The 23,127-nt window shown below is 50.2% G+C and overlaps 1 protein-coding gene across 6 annotated transcripts in view; it reads right to left on the bottom strand.

Moving 5' to 3' along the window:
* The window catches only part of CUX1 (cut like homeobox 1), a 472,474-nt gene that overhangs the window by 363,235 nt on the left and 86,112 nt on the right, over positions 1-23,127 (bottom strand). For all 6 annotated transcript variants that reach the window (XM_032756129.2, XM_032756134.2, XM_032756132.2 and 3 more), the window contains exon 2: positions 3,533-3,643. In XM_032756129.2, coding sequence (XP_032612020.1) covers positions 3,533-3,643 — 111 coding nt within the window. The remainder of the gene's footprint in view (positions 1-3,532; positions 3,644-23,127) is intronic.

The following is a 23,127-nucleotide window of genomic DNA, read 5'->3' as shown; positions in this document are numbered from 1 at the left end:
CCCAGTGACATCTGGGAAGGGCCAGTCTAGAAGGTGAAATCTCCGACGGCAGACAAACTTTACTCCCCACTGAACCCTCCTGGGTGCCTAATCCTCCCCCTGGAACACATTAGACATTCATCAGACACCGGGAAACCTTTCCTCCTTTCCCAGAACAAAGGGAGATGCGGGTGCTTCCATCAAGATCAACACCCTTGGTGTCACACCAGCAGGAACACCACCAGCCCTGGCTCTGCCATGCTGTGCCCTGGAAGGTATGTTGCCGTGGGGATCGTGGGCTGCATCCGTAGGGAAGAGGACACCCTCCTCCCGGTAAGCCAGGCTGTCCTACCCCACGGGCGAAAGCTCTAAGCAAGCCTCATTTCTACACATGCAACATCCCGACGTCACCTCCACGGTTAGTAATCAAGCCTGCAGTGTGGCCAGAGGAGCAACCAGTGTCGGGGCAGTGGTGGCTCCTCAAGACTGAGACCCCAAACAAACGGCGACCCAATGTCCCCTCGGGGCACAGGCCAGGCACTGAGCTGAGGCTCCACACATGTGCTATCTACACACACACGTACTGTCACAGGTTCCCCCCCAACACACACACACCTGCTGTCACAGGGAACAGCAGGGAACTCTGCCTCCTGCACACCCAGCACACTCCAGCCATAGCCCCCCGCTCCCACCACTGCTCTGGTGTTATGTGGTTTCAAAATTTCCAGCAGGAGGGCTGGGCGCGGTGGCTCATGCCTGTAATCCTAGCACTTTGGGAGGCCAAGGTGGGCAGATCACCTGAGCTCAGGAGTTCGAGACCAGCCTGGCCAACACAGTGAAATCTACTAAAAATACAAAAATTAGCTGGGTGTGGTGGTGGCATGCACCTGTAATGCCAGCTACTTGGGAGGCTGAAGCAGGAGAATCGCTTGAACCCAGGAGGCAGAGGTTGCAGTGAGCCGAGATTGTGACACTGCACTCCAGCCTGAGAGACAGGGCAAGACTCTGTCTCAAAAAATAAAAAAAAAGTTACCAGCAGGAGGCTCTGGCTGCTGGCACAAGTGAAGTGGGTCTCGTCTTGGACTTTCCGTGTGGGCACCCCACAGATTTCCAGGTTGGTCCTTGGATGGGAAAGTGCATGGGGCCGGCGGGGCAGGAGCCTGCAGCCAGCTCCCTGCTCCCCGCCTCCCCAGGACCACATGTTGCAGTGAGACCCTCCTTACTACAGCGAAAGATGAGGAAGTGGGCGCCACCCTCCACCCACTGGCAGTGGCGGGGTTGAGGCCAAGCAGGTGGTGACCTTCCATCCTCTGCCTCCCCTTCCTGGTGAGTTCCAGCCCCCTTCTCCATGAAGACAGAGTCTAAAAATGTGTCCTGAGAAGAAATGCCCCAAGTGGCAGGTACCTACCAGGCTGCCACCTCCCCAAGCCTCTTCCATTTATTGGGATCAGAAGGAGATAAAAACAGGAAGTTTAAGGCCAGATGTCTTTGAGTAACTAATGTGGAATTCGACACAAGGCACGATGGAGGGATAGGGCTCAGCACAGTACAAGTGGCATTTATCAGCAGAGCATAAGGAACAGATGGGGTGACCGAAGGGGGACACGCTCCTCTTCCACTGTCACTAGGAGTTGGGGACTTCTGAGGAACACCCGGGAAGCCAGGCCTCTTAGGAACCTCATTCTCTGGCTGATTACACTCATGTATTTATTGTCCGTGGCCTCTGAAGGATGGCCTTGCCCCTCTAAGATTTTCTGGGTTTTTTTGTTTGTTTGTTTGTTTGTAATCATAAAATATTTTCTTTTTTCTTTTTACTTTTTATAACAGAGATGAGTCTTGTTATGTTGCCCAGGGTGGTCTTGAACTCCTGACCTCAAGTGATTGCTCGCCTCAGCCTTCCAAAGTGTTGAAATTACAGGCGTGAGCCACTGCGCCCAGCCAAACCTCTAAGATTTTCTATGGAAACCCGCAGACATGTGGTCACCAAGGAAAGGGCAGTGACGATACAGAACGGCGGACAACCACTAGCTACAGGAATGGCGCTAAGAGGAGCTCGCAAGATGGATGTGGCGGGGCTTGGGCTGGGGGAAACTGAGTCAAGGACAAGCGCTCAGGAAACCAAAGTTCCAAGAAAGTCTGCTCTGAAGCCGCTGGAGGCAGAAGGACGTTCTGTCCCCAGCTCTTTTTTTCCTCCTCTTTTTACTCATGGCAAGGCTGACATGGAGAATAGGGCCCCCCACTCCCCAACACTGGCAGCGAAGGCAGAAATCCCCAAGCACCAGTGACTCACACCTGCATTTTTGGTCTCGTGAAACATGGAGTACCTGCATTTAGGGGCAGCCGAGGCGAGCAGCGGGTGTGAGATTTGAACCCTTAGCTGGCTCTGTGGCCAAAGGCTGCCTTCTTTCTACTCTGCTACCAAGCTTTCTCCCAAAATATTTATTCTGAAGACAGAAGGTTATTAATTTGTTTTCCATAATGATTCACACCAGCATTCCCTTGACTAGCAAGCCTCCTTTGAAACATTTTAAATGAGTCCGCTTTTAAAAATGCAATTCACATATAATTTCCCAGCAATATTATGTAAGTAAGAGAGGGGCATCTCTCCTAGAAAGGAGCTTTGCCTCCAGGCATGTTCCCATGTCCTATATGGAGGAGCCAAGAGCTATGGAGAAGATTCCCCAAGCCCGGAAGCCAGGCCGAAGCTGTGGGCAGCTGCCACCCCTTCCCATACAAGGGCAAGGTGTAAGAGAGGCTGGGGTCTGAGCCTGCAGGATGAGCGCCATGGGGACCAAACTGGCAGATGTCACCCGGAAAGCCATTCCCGCGACTGCTCATCTGCCTGCAACACGCTTGGATCTTTTTTTTCTTACTAAGCCCCGACAGGGTTGAAGGGAAGGAAGAAGGGGCCCAGGAAACGAGCAGAAAAACGCCACCCCAGCAACTCAACACTGTCCCCCGATTGCACACTCATGAGAGAAAAAACAGGAGTATGTAAAAAGCACATTTCCATTGCCCTTTACGGCATATTTCAAGAAACAGAGAGGCATTTAAAAGGCCTAGCAGGCGAAATGTCTGTTTTACAAGAAGCGTTAGGCGCGTTGCTATGCCCAGATGCGTGCAGCCTTCAGACACTCCGCCTGCCCCAGCACCGGGGAAGCAGGCCCCGAGGACCTTCCACCCCACAGGATCCCTTATGGACTTTGGTGCCTTGCTAACTGACATGGGACAGGGTCTGGGATGAACTCAAGGGTCTGAGACACCCACACACCTGCCCACGTGTTCTTACAGACCCAGCTTGTCCAGTATCTGCACCTGGAATTAGCTCTGACTTTCATATTTCCAGACAACCTATCAATTTCCACATCCCCACAGCCTGCAGGATGGCATGCATTCTGCTGGAAATGGGGCTGAAGACATCTGGGGAAAGAAACGGGTTGTTTGCCGGCCGTGCATTCGTCTGATGAAAATGAAATGCTCACGAAGCGTTGCCTGAATATGCACCAGCATTCTAAGATCCCTTCAAAGCGATCATGATGGTCAAGCGCCTCACCTCTGGAGTGTTCTTCTTGAACTCCCGGCTCTGTTCGATAAGCCGCTTTCTGGACTGCTCACTTTCATCCTGCCGGTTCGCCAATACCGTTGCGGTGGCATCGAGTTCTCTCTGTTGGGGAAACAGGAAAGGAAAACTGAGATTGTAATTGCACTGTGTACTAGAGGAGGGTCCTATTTGCATTTGACCAGAACACTGGGGGAGAGACCCCAGTGGCTCTAGGGATCATCAACTCATTGGCAAAGGAGGGGTTGGAGGGTGGCGGGAAGGCACAGAAGTGAAAATTACCCCCCATCCCACGTCCGTCCCATGTGAAGTGGTTGAGAAAACCAAGCTCGTTCAACATCATGGGTCATGCCTCAATGTGCACGCCATAAATGACTCTGTTCCCGTAACAGAATACACAGAAACATCTTTCTTGCTCCAGCCACAACTATCAGGCTAATGCCCAAAGGACCCGCCTCCCCAAGCTGCTCCACGCCTGTTCTTCCCAAGGGTTCCTTCCAGCCAGCCACTCTCCTGGGCTCTAGTCCTTCTGCTGAGCTATCCCCTCCTCGGGGCATTCCGTGTGGCTGTCCTTCAACGCTGTGGGCCTGGGATCTCTGGGAGTAATACTTGGTTTGTATTCATTCAACAAATATCTATGGTGAGCTCACTCTAGGCCAAGCATCATGTTCGAGACCATTAACCTATGATTAGTTTTCAAGAGGGACCTTTAAAAGGTAAATTCCAAGAATAATTATTTCCAACCACTTTTCAGAAATGAGGCACCTGGCATTGGCGGTTATTCTCAAATCACATTACTTGCCTGGGAACGCTGAGGACCACCAGGAGTGGGTTCCCCATGAAGGACCCGCCAGGGGGCTGAGGGCTCTGGGCTCTGCTCCCCTCAACAAACCGATAATCAACGCGCCAGAGAACCTGTGCCCTGGCCTCAGAAATTCTGGGAAGAGCTGCCAAGAGGATCTGTTTCCAACAAGCCTGCAGCAGATGGCCCCAGAATGGTGTTCCAGGCTGACAGCAGGCGCCCAAGGACACACTGCTGTCGCCACCAAAAGGCCTGTTTTCCTGCCGAGTCGCTTCGGCGACTAAAGACACACAGCGGCCCGTTCTGCTGGGATCCAAGGTGGCTGCTCCAGCTGGCTTCTCACGGTGGGGACCATCACCCTGAGTCCAAGCAGAGCTGAACGGCGAGAAAAATCTAAGCTGAAGATTTATCCCCACGCCTCCAGGAGGCACACTAGAGCCTCTCCTTCTCCACCCCCCACCACCCACCTCACCAAGTCCCACAGGCTTTCCTCCTTGGCGGAAGTAAACCAGCAAACCTACACGTTACAAGTTCTTGCTGGGAAATGCTTCCCTGGTACCACTACGGGGTGGGCCATGCCGGATGGGATGAAAGCATGCTGTCAACTTACAAATCATGGACAGGCCGGGCGAGGTGGCTCATGCCTGTAATCCCAGCACTTTGGGAGACCAAGGTGAGTGGATCACCTAAGGTCAGGAGTTTGAGACCAGCCTGGCCAACACGGAGAAACGCGTCTCTACTAAGAATACAAAAATTAGCCAGGCATAGTGGCACACGCCTGTAATCCCAACTACTTGGGAGGCTGAGGCAGGAGAATCGCTTGAACTGGGGAGGTAAAGGTTGCAGTGAGCCGAGATCACGCCACTGCACTTCAGCCTGGGCAATAGAGTGAGGTGTCCCAAGGGAAAAAAGAAAGAAAGAAGGAAGGAAGGAAGAAGGGAAGGAAGGAAGGAAGGAGGGAGGGAGGGAAGGAGGGAGGGAAGGAAGGAAGGAAGGAAGGAAGGAAGGAAGGAAGGAAGGAAGGAAGGAAGGAAGGAATGAATTGTAGACACTTTAAAAAGCAGGGGAGGAAAGAAAAAAAAAAAACAACAACAATAAAACAACAAACCAGGCAATGAGGGGAAGATACCACCACACCACACTCTTCTCCCCTTAGTATTTCTGGCATTCAGGCACATCTTGGGCAAACAAGTCCTAAGGAATAACGTGGGCTAGAATTCAAGAACAGATGTCAAAGCTATTGCAGAAAAAAGGGAAACACTGAACATTTTGATAGACCACATTTGAAACACATCCCAGTTAAGGGAAGGCAGGGGAAAAAAAAAGAGCAACCGAAACCAATGTGGTGGAACGGGGGATACAGATAAGAGAGGAGCAGTCACAGCGAAGCAGAAGGCTCTTCAAAAATATAAACAATCTGGAGGGAGGAGGGCTTCGACATCTATATTTAAGCAGCAGCAGCCGAAGTTATAAAAGGAGCCTTCGAAAGAAGGCGGGGAAGAAAGCCAATATTGAAATATGACAAAAAAGAAAAAAAAAGAGTTGATGTTTCGTTCCAATCGCACACAGACGCAGAAAACTTAGGAGAAAAACAAAAAGAACATGACTGCTTTCGGCCGGGGGTCCCTACTTCCCACTGCATGGAAGCCTAGCAGGCTGGGGGTGCTGGGGGCGGTTACCCAATCGGTGGGCGTCTACTGATGTCTTTGAGTCGGCAGGCGCTGGAGGTATGAAGGGGACTGTGGGGTCTCAGCCCCGACCTCCGACTTCTCATCTAGTGGGTCAAGTGTGGGAAACGCTGGGGAAGATGCCAGATGAGCAGGGGGTCTGTGGTCCCCCTCCATCCCCCTCGGCCCCCACCTGCCCCTCCCTGGGCTGATCTGTCAGACAGCCTGCCTGGTGGAGGAGGGAACTGAAACAGGTGGCCTGGTGCAAGGTGAACCCACCTTGATCCCGGGGCTGCAGAGCCAGTGCGCCTGCGGCAACTTGCTGCTGGCAGTCGGGGACTCGACGGGGGTCTGCGGCCCTCCCTTCCCCACGCCTGCAGACATATGCAGGTCGGCATGGGAAACCCACGGGGGTCTCCAAATTTAACACCGAGCCGCCACCCGCCACCACAGAAACAGATTGGCACAGCGAGGAGGAGAGACTGAGCTGCCGCCGCCCCAGATTGGGTTGATCAGATTTAAGGCTTGAAATCTTTGACCAGGTCCCTTGGAGAAAATTTTTTTAAAAAACAACACACACACACATAAAAAACAGCACCACCAAATCCTTTCTGAAGGACGCTAAGGCATTCTCGGGCTGTGGGAGGAGACAGCGATTAAACATAAGCCAAATACTGTTTTATTATCTACCAAGCCTGCCTATCCTCAAAGCGTCAACTCCAGTGACACATTAACAAGGGAATGAAATGCATCTTGGGGAGGTGGAGGTGGGGGTCCCAAATGCAGAGCCCTCGGCCCATGAGTCACGGGTCACGTGTGAGAAGGCGTATGGAGAGTCATCACATCTGAAAGGCATTAAAAAGTCACAAGGAACAAAAAACCTGGACCCAACCTCCTCCATGCCCAGCAATACCCTGTCGGTTTAGCCCCTCACAGATTTTCCTGCAATGTAAAAAAACACAGTGTATTGTAAGGGATATGATAATCATCAGATACATCCAAGCCAAAAAGCAAACTGCAACACAATGTTTAAAAGAATATCCATCCATATGCTCGCATAGGCTGTGATTATCTCCAGAGGGATACAGAAGAAACTTGTGACTGTGCCTGGCTCTCTCCAGAGGGGCCGGTGGGGAGAGGGACTTACTCCATGGTGTGTATCTTTGGACTGTCTTGCCATTTGCATGCATTATCTAGCTGGAAGAACTGCACTATCTATTAATTTTTACAATCCTGCTAAACGTAAACGAGTGCGTACACAAATGGTAATGCATAGTGTGGGACACGTGAGCCTCTGCGTTACGGTCTGTGTGTCCACCTGCAGGGGCAGAGGCCTGGAATCCAGAGCCTCGTGGGTCTGGTGATGCAAGAAGTGAGGCGAGTATGTCCTTTGTCAAAACAACAGCTGTTTCTTGCACAATATGCTGCCCACTGGCCAGTCTCAGGGCGTATGGAGATGGAGGAGGAGAAGGGAGGAGGGGGGGGGAGGAAGAGGGGAGGGGGAAGAGGGGTTGGTGGTGGCCGTGGCCACTGCTGGTCACAGAAAACACCACCCAGCTAAGCCAGAACTCTCCCGAGGAAGACAGAGGAGGGTATCCGCTCAGAACTATCTAGAACTCCTCTCCAGCTAGAAACACCTGCGGGTCCCTGGTCCCCGTTCCCAGGTCATAGGAAGCTGGCAGGCTAGCAGCAAACTGATGGGCTCAGAACCTGGCACTTCTAATGAGGCTGAAAGAGACAGAAACTTTACTGAGAAAATGTCTGGCAAGGAGAGGCACCAGAACGCAGAAAATGTGTTTTTATCTTTCCAAGAGATCACGGGATGACTGATGTCAGGAGGCAATGAGGACCCACATGGGTCAGGTTTCAGTCCCACCCAGCCGGCCCCTTGGCAGCCGTGTGGCCCAGTCCACCTTACACCCCTAGCACTCGCTGGACGGCAGCTATCCCTCACTCAAATCAATGGGCCAAGCTGACCAAGAGCTTCCCAGGTGTAGACTCAGCAAGTGGGTGTCACCAACGGGAGCCCTGCCCTTGCATAGAAGAGCTTCAGAGGTCAAGGCCAAGGCTCAGGTCATCTACTGGAGGGCCAAGGTCAAGGCCAAGGCTCAGGTCGTCCACAGCAGGACCAAGACCAAGGCTCAGGTCATCCACGGCAGGACCAAGGCCAAGGCCAAAGCTCAGGTCATCCACCGGAGGGCCAAGGCCAATTGTCAAGGCTCAGGTCGTCCACCACAGGACCAAGGCCAAGGCCAAGGCTCAGGCCATCCACTGGAGGGCCAAAGCCAAGGCTCAGATCATCCACCACAGGGCCGAGACCAAGGCCAAGGCCCAGGCCCAGGCAGTCCACCGCAGGGGCAGGCCAAGCCTATCACCAAGTCAGCCTGGCTGCTGCCGTTTCAGCTCAGAAGCCAAGGGCTACGTGCACACAGGCATCCCTCAACCCGTGACGCTGGTGTACAGCTGGGGCGCTGTGGATAGCTGGAATCCTGTTTTCCTCACTGATTACAATTTCTGGGATGTTTTTTCTCCAATTCTGACAGCTCCTCAAAGGGCAAAGCTCCTAACATTTTAAGTTTCTCTCTGCCCCCAACTCCAGACTTTCAGACTTTCAGATGTTATTAAAAACAAAATTAAAAAACTACCATGTAACCAGCTGTCTGCTTAACAGAAATTGTGGGAAATTTTTTTTCCCAAATAAGTATTGTAATAACACCAGAGATCCACTTGGATTTGCTCACTTTTTTTTTTTTTTTTTGAGACAGTCTTGCTCTGTCGCCTAGGCTGGAGTGCACTGGCGTGATCTTGGCTCATTGGTTAACCTTCACCTCCAGGGTTCAAGCCTCAGCCTCCTGAGAAGCTGGGATTACAGGTGTGAGCCACTATGCCCAGCTAATTTTTATATTTTTAGTACAGAGGGGGTTTCGCCATGTTGGCCAGACTGGTCTTGAACTCCTGGCCTCAAGCGATTTGCCCACCTCGGCCTCCCAAAGTGTGGAATTACAGGCATGAGCCACCATGCCTGGCTTGGATTTGATCATCTTTAAAGTGTGTGTGGGCCAGGAACAGTGGCTGATGCCTGTAATCCTAGCACTTTGGGAGGTCGAGGCAGGCAGATCGCTTGAGCCCAGGAGTTTGAGACCAGCCTGGCCAACATGGCAAAACCCCATCTCTACAATAAATACAAAAATTAGCCGGGCATGGTAGTGGGTGCCTGTGGTTCCAGCTACTTGGGGGGCTAAGCGGGGAGGATTGTTTGAGCCCAAGAGGTCAAGGCTGCAGTGAGTCATAATCAAGCCACTGCACTCCAGCCTGGGTGACAGAGGGAGACCCTGTCTCAAAAAGTGTAACAGTCAGGAGTTCGAAACCAGCTTGGCCATCATGGTGAAACCCCGTCTCTACTAAAAATACAAAACATCAGCTGGGCATGGTGGTGTGCGCCTGTAATCCCGGCTACTTGAGAGACTGAGGCAGGAGAATCGCTTGAACTCGGGAGGCGGAGGTTGCAGTGAGCCGAGATGGTGCCACCGCACTCCAGCCTGGGCAACAGAGCAAGACTCTGTCTCAAAAAAAAAAAAAAGTGTAATTGTCAGTTGTTTGTTTTAAAGTTGGGGGTATGGGAGGCACCCCACCATTTCCCACTGAGATTTCTGGCAAGTGCTCTCTGCAGACGCACAGGGCCAGGCTCCCACAGGGTGGGTCCTTCTAGGCCTGCAAAGGATGCCTCCTGCCCCCAGAACCCCTGGGCTGGCGGGAAAAACATACTTGGGCTGGCCACGTCAGCAACACAGTATTCTTGTTTTATTATCTCAAACTTTAATCCAAAGAGTGAGTTCATCTGATATTTCTTGGGGGATTTTCTGTCAAACTAATCAAACAGCACATCCTATATAGAAATCTTAAATGGTTTTGTTAGTGAAAAAATAGATCACTTGTACAAAACGGGAAAGGTCGGCCATGGTTCCTGCACAGGAAGGTCCTAAGAGCATTTTATTTTTTGTTTCATTTCCAACCAACAGAATCATTTGGATGAATGGAGGGTTCTCTGGCTAGAAAGAGGTGGTGGACCTAAGCCCACCCACAGCCTCTTTCCATCACCTCTTCCAGCCCCCTACTGAAAACATCTCAAGACGCTTCAAACAGTAGTGTCTGAACTGGACTCCTGGCCTCAAGGATCCTCCTGCCTCGGCCTCTCAAACCTGAACTGGACTCCTGGCCTCAAGAGATCCTCCCGCCTCAGCCTCCCAAACCTGAACTGGACTCCTGGCCTCAAGAGATCCTCCTGCCTCAGCCTCCCAAACCTGAACTGGACTCCTGGCCTCAAGCAATCCTCCCGCCTCAGCCTCCCAAACCTGAACTGGACTCCTGGCCTCAAGCAATCCTCCCGCCTCAGCCTCCCAAACCTAAACTGGACTCCTGGACTCAAGCGGTCCTCTTGTCTCGGCCTCCCAAACCTGACTGGACTCCTGGCCTCAAGCGACCCTCCCACCTCGGCCTCCCTAAGTGCTGGGATTATAGCCTGGATTTGCTCATCTTTAAAGTGTATGTGGGCTGGGTGTGATAGCTCACACCTGGACTCCAGGCCCCATCCCCATTGTAACCTGTGTGGCTGTGGTCAAATGACTTCCTTTCTCTGGACATAATCAAGATGATGCATTTCAAGTTTGTGGCACGGTAAATGCTACATCACGGTTCATTTTCTGTACTCTCACAGATACATGCTTGACCTCAGACCCGAATTCATTCTGCCATCAGCATCCGCCACCAGGCCAGGGGCTCCAGGGATGGTGCAGGTAAATCACAAGTCAACCCTGACTGCCAGGTGCAACAAGACAGGCAGGACCAGACCATGGGACAAAAACAGAGGTGGGGGGCTTAGAAAAGGGAGAAAATGCGGCCAGGCACGGTGGCTCACACCTGTAATCCCAGCACTTTGGGAGGCTGAGGTGGGTGGATCACCTGAGGTCAGGAGTTCAAAACCAGCCTGGCCAAACATAGTGAAACTCCATCTCTATTTAAAAAAAACATAAAAACAAACAAACAAAAAAAAACAGCCTGGGCGCAGTGGCTCACACCTGTAATCCCAGCACTTTGGGAGGCCGAGGCGAGCAGATCACCTGAGGTCAGGAGTTTCAGACCAGCCTGGCCAATATGGCAAAACCCTGTCTCTACTAAAAATACAAAAATTAGCCAGGCATGGTGGCGCATGCGGGAAAGTGCCATCCTGTAAGCCTGTGCTCAGTAACGGAAGTGTAAAAACACCTCCCCAGAATATGTCCATCAACAGCAATCAATCTAGTCACTGCAAATACACAGATATACATAGATGCATAGAATCTGCTTCTACCTACACAAGGTTCTGTAGAAGGTTCTACAAACGTAAGATACTGGTAGTATCCATACCAGGGGAGGGAAATTAAGAGGCTGGGCACTCACTTGGGGGTGGGAAAGTCTTTCATATCTACACTTGGGTACCTTTGGTATTTTAAGCACGTAAATGTAATGCCTACTCCTAAAAGTAAACTATGGGTTTTTTTTTTAATAGATGGGGGTCTTGCTATGTTGTCCTGGCTGGTCTCAAATTCCTGGGCTCAAGCGATCCTCCAACCTCAGCCTCCTCAAAGTGCTGGGGTTACAGAGGTAAGCCACTGAGTCCAGCTAAACATTGATATTTTAAAATCTTACTTTTTCCCCTCCAGTAATGAGACCTAGGCTTTGAAGGGCTGACAAGGTCTTAGGACATCTCATTTGCAGAAAGTTCATTTGTTCTCTTCGTGGGCTCCATTTAAAGGAGAACCTTGTAGATTCCTAAAGTTAAAGTTCATGTTTTTGCTTATTTCATAAGTTTGTGGCCGACGGGTGGCTCACACCTGTAATCCCAGAACTTTGGGAGGCTGGAGCAGGTGGATCACCTGAGGTCAGAAATTCGAAACCAGCCAGGCCAACATGGTGAAACCCTGTCTCTACTAAAAATACAAAAATTAGCCAGGTGTGGTGACGCACACCTATAATCCCAGCTATTCGGGAGGCTGAGACATGAGAATCGCTTGAACCCAGGGGGCGGAGGTTGCAGTGAGCCGAGATTGTGACATTGCACTCCAGCCTAGGCAACAGAGTGAGACTCTGGTCTCAAAAAATAAAAATAAATAAAATCTCATTTCTTCCCCCTAGTAAGGAGACCTAGGCTTTGAAGGGCTGACAAGGTCCTAGGAAACCTCATTTCCAGAAAAGTGCTCCTGCGTAACGCTGCAGAAAATTCATTTTGTTTTCTTCATGGACTCCATTTAAAGGAGAATCTTGCAGAATTCCCAAAGTGAATGTTCATGTTTTCGCTTATTTCATAAGTTTGAGAACCAGGTCTAACCTCATATTTCCCAAATGCTCTCAGACACTTCTCCATCACTTTCCCACTGACAGGCTTTGATTCACTGCTATGTCATAAAAAATTCTGAATGATGGCCACAGTGTTCTGATATGTGATGTCAGACATGTGGGCCAGAGGGGGCATCTTGAACCAGGAAGCCAGGGTTTCCACAGAGTGAGACTGACCTCCAAAAGGGGTTCCGGCGGGGGCAGCAGATGAGTGGCAAAGACGGGACAGTGGGAGGGGGAGACCTATGGAACCACCACCACCCACACTGCCCACCCACCCTAAGCAGTGAGCTCCCACCCACTCCACCACCCCACACAGGCCTGGGCTGGCAATGAGGAAAAGGTGACAAAAAGCATAATTGAAAGCAGGAAAGCTGGAGATACGGCAGCTGCTAGGAGTCAGCCTGATGCAGAGAAGGAGGCTCCCTTCCTAGTCCTCAAGGGCATGCAGTGGGGGCCTGGAAAGATGACCAGGACGCAGTCCTCCAGGACACGGGGCGCGCCCTGCCAAAGCCGCCGTGAGCTTGGCGTTCCCTGCTCAAATGCTTTCTGTGGCTTCCTGGGGGCCATGGATAAGACCACCCAGGGCCCCTCAGAACCCTGCCCTAGCACGCTGGCCTTCCCCTAGTGTCCCAAGAGAACAGGGTCCCCTCTTTTCCCCTCGGACCTCGCCACAGGCTGTTCCTTCCGCTTGGAAACCTTTCCTTTCTCTCTTCCAGAAAATGTTCTGATGCCACTTCCCCAACTCCCTCCCTGCTCCCGCCTTACCTCCTAAGAGATGGGAACCTGTGTGCCCAGCTCAGTGGCTGCGTGGCAGCTCCCCTAGTCTGGGCATAGGGTTGGTGCTGTCTCCCCATGGGCTGTGAACTCCAGCAGGGCCTGTATTCTGTTCACTATGAATTTCCCAGAACTCTGCAGGGTGCTGGGGACATCACAGGCAGGTAGTCAGCGTTAATAAATTAAAGAATAGCTGGCCGCAGTGGCTCACACCTATAATCCCAACACTTTGGAAGGCCGAGGTGGGGGGATCACTTGAGCCCAGTACTCTGAGACCAGCTTGGGCCACATAGCAACACCCTGTCTCTACCAAATAAAAGAAAAAAAAAAAAGTTAGCTGGGCATGGTGGCGCACACCTGTAGTCCCAGCTGTTTGGGAGGCTGAGGTGGGAGGATCAGTTCAGGCCAGAAGTTCGAGCCCAGCCTGGGCGACAAAGCAAAACCCTGTCTCATTAAAAAAAAGAAAAAAGAAAAAGAAAGAAAGAAAGAAAATACTGGGCATGTGAAGAAGCAAGTGCTTGCCCAAAGATTGATTTTCTGGTTATCTGGGGGGTTAATAAGAAACACTGTGTGTTCAGGAATCTCTACACAGGGCAGCTGGCAATGCTTTCCCATCTTGGAGATTAGGGCCGAATGAACAGAAGGAAACCTCTTGGCCAGAACTCACGGCGTATGGTGGCTGTGTTTATTTATGGTATGGTTTTCTCACCATGAGGGTGGATCCTGGTCCCCAGTACCCTGAAGAAGAGAGGATGTTCCAGGTCTAGGAGAGGAAAGAGGTGTCTATAGCGTGGTGTGGAGGGAAGGGCACTGAATTTCTGATCCATGGGACCAGCGTGAACACAGATTCCCACTGCCTGTCAGGTGAACGGCCTTTGGCAAGCCACCGAATCTGTAAGATGGGCGCAACGCCACCTCCTCTGCTGTTTCCCACAAGGCATACAGGGATGTCACTCCAGCTCCCTCGGCCCCACAGATGAGGGCAGAGGGGCAACAATGAGTCCCAAATTGGGAGAATGAGCATGCTTGGAAAATAGCTTTGTGCACCTAAACTCCTAAAATCATAGTGCTTTTCCTGGGTAGGTCACATCTTCCACCAAAATCAGAGGGCAGGAAAAGACCTGGTTCACTTCCAGTTGTTACAGTTTATACGAGACAATGTCTGGCTACTACAAAACGAGGGAGAGAGGTTCTGAGCCCCCCACCCAGAGACACAGCCTTGGGAAGGTCACCTGGCTCTCACCCTTCCCAGCTGAGTGATCCAGGCAAGCGATTTAATGTAAAATGGGGACACCCTGATACATACTTCATAGAGCTGCTATGAGGATTAAGTCACATAAAACGCCCAGTGCAATAAGCGTGGACATCAGTTTCTCTTCCTCTTGCTATTCAATCTGACTCCACCTCGTATAAAGATTATGTGCCCATGTTCCTTTAATTCTCAAAATGGGGCCAGGTGCAGTGGCTCACGCCTGTAATCCCAGCATGTTGGGAGGTCAAGGCAGGGGGATCATCTGAGGTCAGGACTTCGAGACCAGCCTGGCCAACATGGTGAAACCCCATCTCTACTAAAAATACAAAAATTAGCTGGGCATGGTGGCGGGCGCCTGTAATCCCAGCTACTTGGGAGGCTGAGGCAGGAGAATCGCTTGAACCCAGGAGGCAGAGGTTGCAGTGAGCCAAGATCACACTACTGCACTCCAGCCTGGGCAACAGAGTGAGACTCGGTCTGAAAAAAGAAAAAAATTCTCCAAATGTTATTATACATTTGATATGTATCAGTATTTCTTGATTCTGAGAGATCATTTGATATTAACTCCCAATCACGGAAATTCAAGTGAAACTTACGAGCTGCAGCCTTTCCATGGCAATGCTATTCTCTTGAATCTGTTCAGCACACCCCCGGGAAATGAACAGAAGTACAGTACTGACTTGGGGTAAACAGTAGGGGTAAAAAGGGACAAAGGCGGAGACAAAATTTCTCAGTATATAAATATACAAATTTTATTTTTTTGGAGACAGGGACTCACTCTGTCACCCAGGCTGGAGTGCAGTGATGCAATCACAGTTCACTGCAGCCTCGAGCTCCTGGGCGCAAGCAATCCTCCCGCCTCAGACATCTGAGTAGCTGGGATTACGGGCGTGTGCCACCATGTCCAGCTAATTTGTGTGTGTGTGTGTGTGTGTGTGTGTGTGTGTGTGTGTGTGTTTTGTAAAGATACGGTTTCGCCATGTTACTCCTGAGCTCAAGTGACCGCCCCCCACCTTGGCCTCCCAAAGTACTGCCATTACAGCTGTGAGCCACTGGACCTGGCTAAAATTTTGATTTTAGACCAAGTGAACACGTTACCTATTCAGAAAATAAGATTGAATAAAAAATTATAATTTGGCCTGGGTACAAAAGCTATGCATACAAAGTTTTCCTACAAGCCTTTTTTATAAATCTCTCAGGACTGAGAGATTTCCATCAAGAATCAAGAATTTGTTTTTTTGTTTTTCACCCCATCACAAACCCACTCTGCAAAGACGAAAATGCCAGATGTATCCAACAAGCATTGCACTCCACAGAATACTTGCTAGACACTCATTTAAACGGTGAGATGTGAGAGACGCTGTCTCGGAGACGCATAATGACATGTAAGGCGGAGCAGGTGCTGGGGGCAGGCCACGTGGCTGGCTCTGTGGCAGGGAGAGGGGAGGATAATTCTCAGCCCTAACGAGAAGGGCTCTGCTTTATGGATTACTCAAACTGCATGACATTACTGATATCTGACCATTTTTGAGCTACAAAAAAATGTCCGTTTTATAAGCAGTATTCTTTACTGCTCTGTTGTGTCTCAAAACAACACACAATTCTGCCTGCCAGGCTCAGCCTTGTAGGCACACGCAGTGCTCTCCACTACAATCTTTGGCTCTGCAAGGAGCCCAAAGGACCGTAATCCCCCCACCCACCCAGCCCCCTGCGGTATGGTTCTTGGGGTCTGCTAATCTCCATTTGCCTGGGTTCCCCGTAGCTTCCACCCGGCCACCTTGCCTCCTGTTAAAGTGGGACCTCCCCCGCCACCGCCCGCCTTGGGTAGGTCACTTGTTTTCTACCTCCTGTGTTCCCCCAGACCAGGATGGGGAGGGGCTGCTGAGGTCTGGCCGGCTGCTGACCCTGCCCCTCCTCTTGGCCTTGGGGTCAACCAGGGAGAGAGGCGGCCACAGGCGGTTTGCTGATCTGGTCTTACAGATAAGGAAACTGAGGCTTCGCATGAATGTGACTCACCACTGAAACAAATGCCCGGGAAACAGGCCCCTTAACTTCATGCCTTCTATTATTCTTTTTATACTTAGCATACATCATGAGACACACGGGAACTTGTTAAAATTAAGAGACATCAGCCATTAAAATTAAGAAATATCAGAGGGGTGTGGTGGTGCACAACTGTAGTCCCAGCTACTCGGGAGGCTGAGGCAGAAACAGCCCACGAGTCCTGCCTGGACAACACAGCAAGACCCCATCTCTTAGAAAATTAAGAGATGCCCATGAAGGTTGATTTGGGGAGTTGATGGCTAAGATATTAATTCTTCTGCCAAGCTCGATGGCACTGCCCCACTGCGCTGGCTGCAGGACAGAAGACGGATGTCAAAGACAACAGACAGGCCCAAACTCCACACAGCTGCATCCAGCACAGTGAAAGACTTGGGAGATTTGTAGTGGGTTAACCCTCCAACCAATTAATTGGCTCCACGGACCAACTAATGAAATGAGAGGGATGAACGAGTACTGCACTATCCAAAATGGTAGCCAGTGGCCACATGTGGATTACATTTCATCTAAGTTAAATTTAAAATTTGTTCCCTCCATTCCAGCTGCCATACTTCAAGGGCCCAACAGTTACATGTAGCTCGTGGCAATTATATTTGCTGGGGCAGGTAGAGACCATTTCATCAACACAGAGAGTTCTAGGGACAGTGCTGGCCTCCAATGACCCCCAGGTCCTGAGGATAACTCTATTAACCATTGCAAGGTAGGCACCGCCTCATTTCACAGACTGAGGAAGCTGATGATCAGATGACTGACCGGCTTTGTCGAAATCATAGCAGGAGAGGTAGGACCTGGATTTGAATCCAGATTTGGCCGACTGTCCAACTGAGGCTCTCTGCAGAACACCATGCCACCATCTCTTCCCCATGCCTCTAGCTGAATGCAATTCCCTGACTCCATGAAACAGGGGGCAAGGTCATCAGTGAAAAACGAGACAGGGGCAGGGAAACTGTTGTGGCTGAGTCTCAAAATAGTCCTGCCACTGCCAAAAGGAATAGCTCTGATCTCATCTGCGCTGGTAAAAATGTTTTCCTCCTAAAGTATTTGTTTCAGAAATAAGCCTTTAATTTGAATGCTTTCAGAGCCAACATTTCTGTCTGCTGAAAATATTTATTTCTATTGTTTGGCAGGAATCAATTTGTTAGGGCACCAGCCATTCTGGCAAGGGCTCCCTTCCCCTTCGTGAAGAGAACACTGGCGGGGAAGCCATCCGCGGGCCTGTGGCTCACTCCCTGTTGGGGCTTCCCAGCCACTAACATCTGCCCGGGCAGACACGGGCTGCTGGGAAACAAAACAAACGACCTAGTGTGTGTGTGCCCGGGACATATACGCTTTGGGGGGTCCCTGGGAACATACAGCTGGGCCTGGTGGGCCACTGGCTGTTTATGACTTGCAGAATTAAAATAGATTTTGTGGCCAGGCACAGTGGCTCACACCTGTAACCCCAGCACTTTGGGAGGCCGAGGCAGGTGGATCACCTGAGGTCAGGAGTTCGAGACCAGCCTGGCCAACATGGCGAAACCCTGTCTCTATTAAAAATACAAAAAAAAAAAAAAAAAAAAAATAGCTGGGTGTGGTGGTGCAAGTCTGTAATCCCAGCTACTCAGGAGGCTGAGGCAGGAAAATCGCTAGAACCCTAGAGGCGGAGGTTGCAGTGAGCCAAGTTCACACCGCTGCACTCTAACCTGGGAGACAAAGCGAGACTCCGTCTCAAAAACAAATAAAAACAGATTTTGCTTAATTATTTTGCAAGTGGAAGAAGGCTGGTGACCCAATATTGGGTGATTTTTTGCATAGCCCTGTTTCTTCCAGAGCTGGGCCCGCCCTACCCAGGGGCATTACTGGGCCCTAGGAAGCAGTAGGGGCATTTGGGGTAGACCAGGTTCCATCCTGGATTCAGCAGCTTCTCGTTATGGGAATTTGAGCAAGTCACCAAGACTTCCTGAGTCTCGATTTTCCCATCAGTAAAATACACCACCTACCTCACCTCCCAGGGTCGTTGGAAAACTATGTGATATATAAACAGAACAAGACATACTCTTCTAAGTTAAAAAAAAAAAAAAGTTCCAGAGAGATAGTAGTTATCACTGTTAGATTCTTCAGCAATTAAGTATCCTGCAACTTACACACATAAGCTCCTTTTCCCATATGCTCTGGGGTTCGGATGGGAGGTGGTGCCTAAGAGATGGATCATGCAAGTTAAAAGCTATCACACTTATAGGTGAAGTGCTAATAACTTCATTTTGAAACTGTCAGGTTTGGCTTTTTTTTCTTCTTCTTCTTCTTCTTCTTCTGAATCACAGCTGTGGCTTGCACTAGACCTCTACCTGTGGCTGTGTTCCCTTCTCACATTTTAATTAGCAAATAAAAACTCCAGAAAGCTCTCAAAATGTTTCTGCCTGGATTTTACAAGGAAAAGTTAAAAGATGCCAACTGGCTCCTGGGAAAAAAACAAACTAGTAAGAGGCATTTATCAAAAAGGCAGAGCAAGTTCATCCGGAGAGCTTATGCCAGGCCAAGAAATACCATCTCGGAGCCAGCTTTGATTTTATTTTTGCAGTTAATTTTCAAGATTTTCGGTGCCGCGTTCAGCGAGTGAGGTTTACAACATCCTGCCATTGGCTGAGAGCTGCTGCCAGCCAGATGGCCCTGCAGAGCGACGCTCGTATGGCAGAGAGAGCGGGCGTCGCAAGTGATTCCTTCGCTGCCTCCTGGCACTGGTACCGCTGGCTGCCACCAGGAAACCTGGGCTCTGGGCACCAACAGGTTACACTACATGACGGCTCCTGGTGCCAAGAGCGGAGACGCGATTTTAAAGGGGCCGCGTCAAACCTCAGTGAGTTTCACTTCTAGCTCTGCTGGATATGAGGGACACCAGCGGAGGGTAGAGGCTGCTTCGTGGGCTGCCCGGAAGTGCTGCCAGTCTCCCCATTCTGGGCGCTGGAACAGCGACTCCAGCTGTCAGCATCACTCCATCCTGTCCAGGGGGCTTTCTACAAGATAGCTGGGGGGGCTCTTTAACTTAGACTCCGTAAAGCTAGCTAAAGAGCTACTGCTAACCATCTAAACTCGCACTAAACGAGGATACACAATTAAGAAGCATAATTGGAGCTCCTGCCGCTACGTGATGGGGTTCTGGCATGAATTCCCATCCAGTGCCCTCGGCTGGGGCAGCTCCCCACACTCTCCAAGTTCACACCACGCTCGATGGCCCCCTCTTCATCCTAGGTCTCTGTGCCAGGCCCCTGGAGGCAGGAAATTCATGCCAATTACCAAGGGTTCCCGATCTCCCTGTGACTCCTCCAAGTTCAAGTTCTCATCACCAGTTTTTCTCGCACTCCAGACGTCAGTTCTTATGTACACAGACATCAGGATTTTTTCTCTATCAAACTCAGCAAAATGACACCACCTGTTTTGGCCCAGGAAGGACATCTCTCTATACCTGATGTGCTCTGTATGCTGGGCCTCCTGTGACTTCTTTATTTTTTTATTTTTTTGAGACAGAATCACTCAGCCTGGAGTGCAGCAGCACAATCCAATCGTGACTCACTGCAACCTCCGCCTCTTGGGTTCAAGTGATTCTCCTGCCTCAGCCTCCCGAGTAGCTGGGATCACAAGAGTGCACCACCACACCTGGCTAATTTTTTTTGTATTTTTAGTACAGACTGGGTTTCGCCATGTTGACCAGGCTGGTCTCGAACTCCTGACCTCAAGTGATCCACCCGCCTCAGCCTCCCAAAGTGCTGGGATTACAGGCGTGAGCCACCGCGCCCAGTCTCCTGTGACTTCTTGAGGACCACCTGGCAGGGAGGGGATTGTGATCTGGTTTGAAGGGCAAAAGGCCGCCCAGTAATGTGGGATCTATAAGGACCCACTCCACCCCATCACCATCTTATCGCTACCACCCAGGGTCTGGACCCCAGAACACCGCCCATGCAGCAACAGGAAGCAACTTGGACCAGGCAGCCTTGGTGACGCTCTCCAGCCACTTCTCTGCCCACGAGATTCCATCACAGGCAAGAAGCCACAGGCAGCCATGCACAAGCAGCCGCCGGTGGACGGGGCTCTGGGACGCCGCACCTATGCACCAACGGCTTCCACGCCACTCAGTATGTTATTCTTCCAAGCCAGTGTAACTATAAAGGAAATTAGCCGGGTGCGGTGGCTCACGCTTTGTAATCCCAGCACTGTGGGGGGCCCAAGCAGGCAGATCACCTGTGGTCAGGAGTTGGAGACCGGCCTGGCCAACATGACAAAACCCTGTCTCTACTAAAAATATAAAAATTAGCCAGGTGTGGTGGTGCGTGCCTGTAATCCCAGCTACTCAGGAGGCTGAGGCAGGAGAATTGCTTGAACCTGGGAGGCGGAGGTTGCAGTAAGCCGAGGTCGTGCCACTGCACTCCAGTCCAGGCAACAGGGCGAGACTCTGTCTCAAAAAAAAAAAAAAAAAAAAAGACACAGAAACGGAAAGAAACAAGAATAGTCTCTAAAGGAATCCTGAAGCAGCTTCAGCGAATAAAGTAAATACAGGAAGCCGCCCCAAGAAGAGAAAATAGGATAAACTAAGATGGAATTACGAGCCTGGCACTGAATGGCGTTGGAGACTTCCCCGTCCCAGCGGCTGCCAGTTCTTCTCCTCGTCCCCACTGCTTTAAACACGGGGAGCCCAGAGCCAGTGAGCTGCTGACCTGTCAGATCTGACTTCTGGAATAAAAATGAAAAGGCCGAGTGGCAGCCGTAACATGGAATTTCCTTGTTTTTATTAGTTCAAGGCTCTTAAAGAGTGACTTTTACATTGGGGAAAACTTCTCAAATATGTACTACTTGAGAATTAGATCCAGTTACCTCTCACATGTTTTCAATCATTCTGCTTGCCAATTTTACTAGATATCAAAAGACATTTGCGGTTTAAAGCAGGGGAATGGGTCCCCCCCAACCATTCCCCACTCCAAGTACATCTGCGCTCCCTGCGGTGACTCATCCCCCTAGATCCCTGACCCCTCGGGGCTGCCAAAAAGGCCCACCGGGGTACCGGGGGTGCTACTGGATCCACGCAGGCAAGCTGGGTGGGGGTAGGAGGGCAGTTTATTTCAAGCACTGGTACTGCGGGGGAAGAATTTTTTGGTTTTGGTTTTTAGACAAAAACTATTGATAAAATCCAGCTTTTTGCATGGCTTGCCACTTACATCAAGTACAAGGAACAGAGGTTCCTCTTGAAACACACACACCAATAAGCAAAACCCCAAGACCACCACACTGGAAAAAAAAAAAAAGTTATTCAGTCATCCATCCCAACAGCTAAAACTATAAAGATTTGGGGATGATAATGTCAGACTGGTCACGCTATACTCTGGGGGTCATTTAACATCGAAGCTGGGTGTGAAAATAGTAAACTGTTGCCCATGACCTGTGTTGTGATACTTATATCAGCAGAAATAATTATGAAAGTCTAACCAAATTGTGTTGTTAGAAATCTTCTAACTAAGCACAGAACCTCTACTTTTTTCTTTTATTTTATTATTATTATTATTTTTTTAAGAGACAACATCTCGCCCTTCACTCAGGCTGGAGTACAGTGGCACTATCATAGCTCACTGCAGGCTTGAACTCCTGGGCTCAAGCAATCCTCCCACCTCAGCCTTTCAAGTAGCTGACACGACAGGTGCATGCCACCACGCCCAGCTACTTTTTAAAAAATTTTTGTAGAAACGAGGCCTCAATATGTTGCCCAGGCTGGTCTCGAACTCCTGGACTCAAGCAATGCCCCCCACCCTCCCCACTGCCCCTGCTCCGGCCCCCGGCCCAAAGTGCTGGGATTACAGGCGTGAGCCACTGCACCTGGCCAGAATCTCCAAATTCTTAACAGACCACCTCTTCTTCTTCACTTGCTGTATTAACCAAACACACCCAGGGGTGGCTGAGCCTTCGAGGATGTCAAGCCACAAGATGTCTAATAGCAAATGATGTAAAACTCTGCGCTGTCATCCAGGGACAGAGATGGGAAGAGAGAGTTTGAAACCTCATTAAAAACAAAATGAAACACACTTCCTGCTTCGCAGATGTGTCCTAAATAGTTTGCTTGATATAAATTCAGAGGAAGGCCTAATAAGAGGGAGTAAATGGGTGCTGGCTGAAAGGAGACTGCCCTTCAAGACAGTTGTGTGTGCGTGACTTTTCTGCACATCAGATAGGCTCAGGGGGGCCACTGCTGAGCCAGGCTTGTATCTTACACTTCATAGGGACTGACTGCTGGCCTTATATGAAAAGGATAATACTGACTGCTCGTAAGAACTTACTGGGAGCGTGTCTCTAAATTTCTGGTACAGATGTGCACTTTACCTATGAATACTCAAAGGCAAATCCTTTAAGATGAAAAACTTCGTATTTAGTTTGTTAGGGACAGACAGGCTCCACATTTCCAGCACAAACATTTATTTTTAATCAAGCTAATTTTTTATTTTTCCCATTTGAGACCTGTTAATTCCAGGACTGAGAATTCATCAAGTTTCAGACTGGAATTAATTTTAGCAACTGCTTTATACCAAAAATATTAGTGACTGTAGCTGTGTAACTGGCTTTGCTTCACAGTCTGTCATGGGGAAGTCTGAGCATTTGTGTTCCTTCCAGAGTCTAGTTGGAGCTGACAAAGGCGAGTTCTAAA

This window comes from Hylobates moloch, unplaced genomic scaffold (genome assembly GCF_009828535.3).
Source record: "Hylobates moloch isolate HMO894 unplaced genomic scaffold, HMol_V3 SCAFFOLD_1, whole genome shotgun sequence".
NCBI lineage: Eukaryota > Metazoa > Chordata > Mammalia > Primates > Hylobatidae > Hylobates > Hylobates moloch.
The sequence above is the reverse complement of the archived record's forward strand: the minus strand, read 5'-3'. Positions and strand labels throughout refer to the sequence as shown.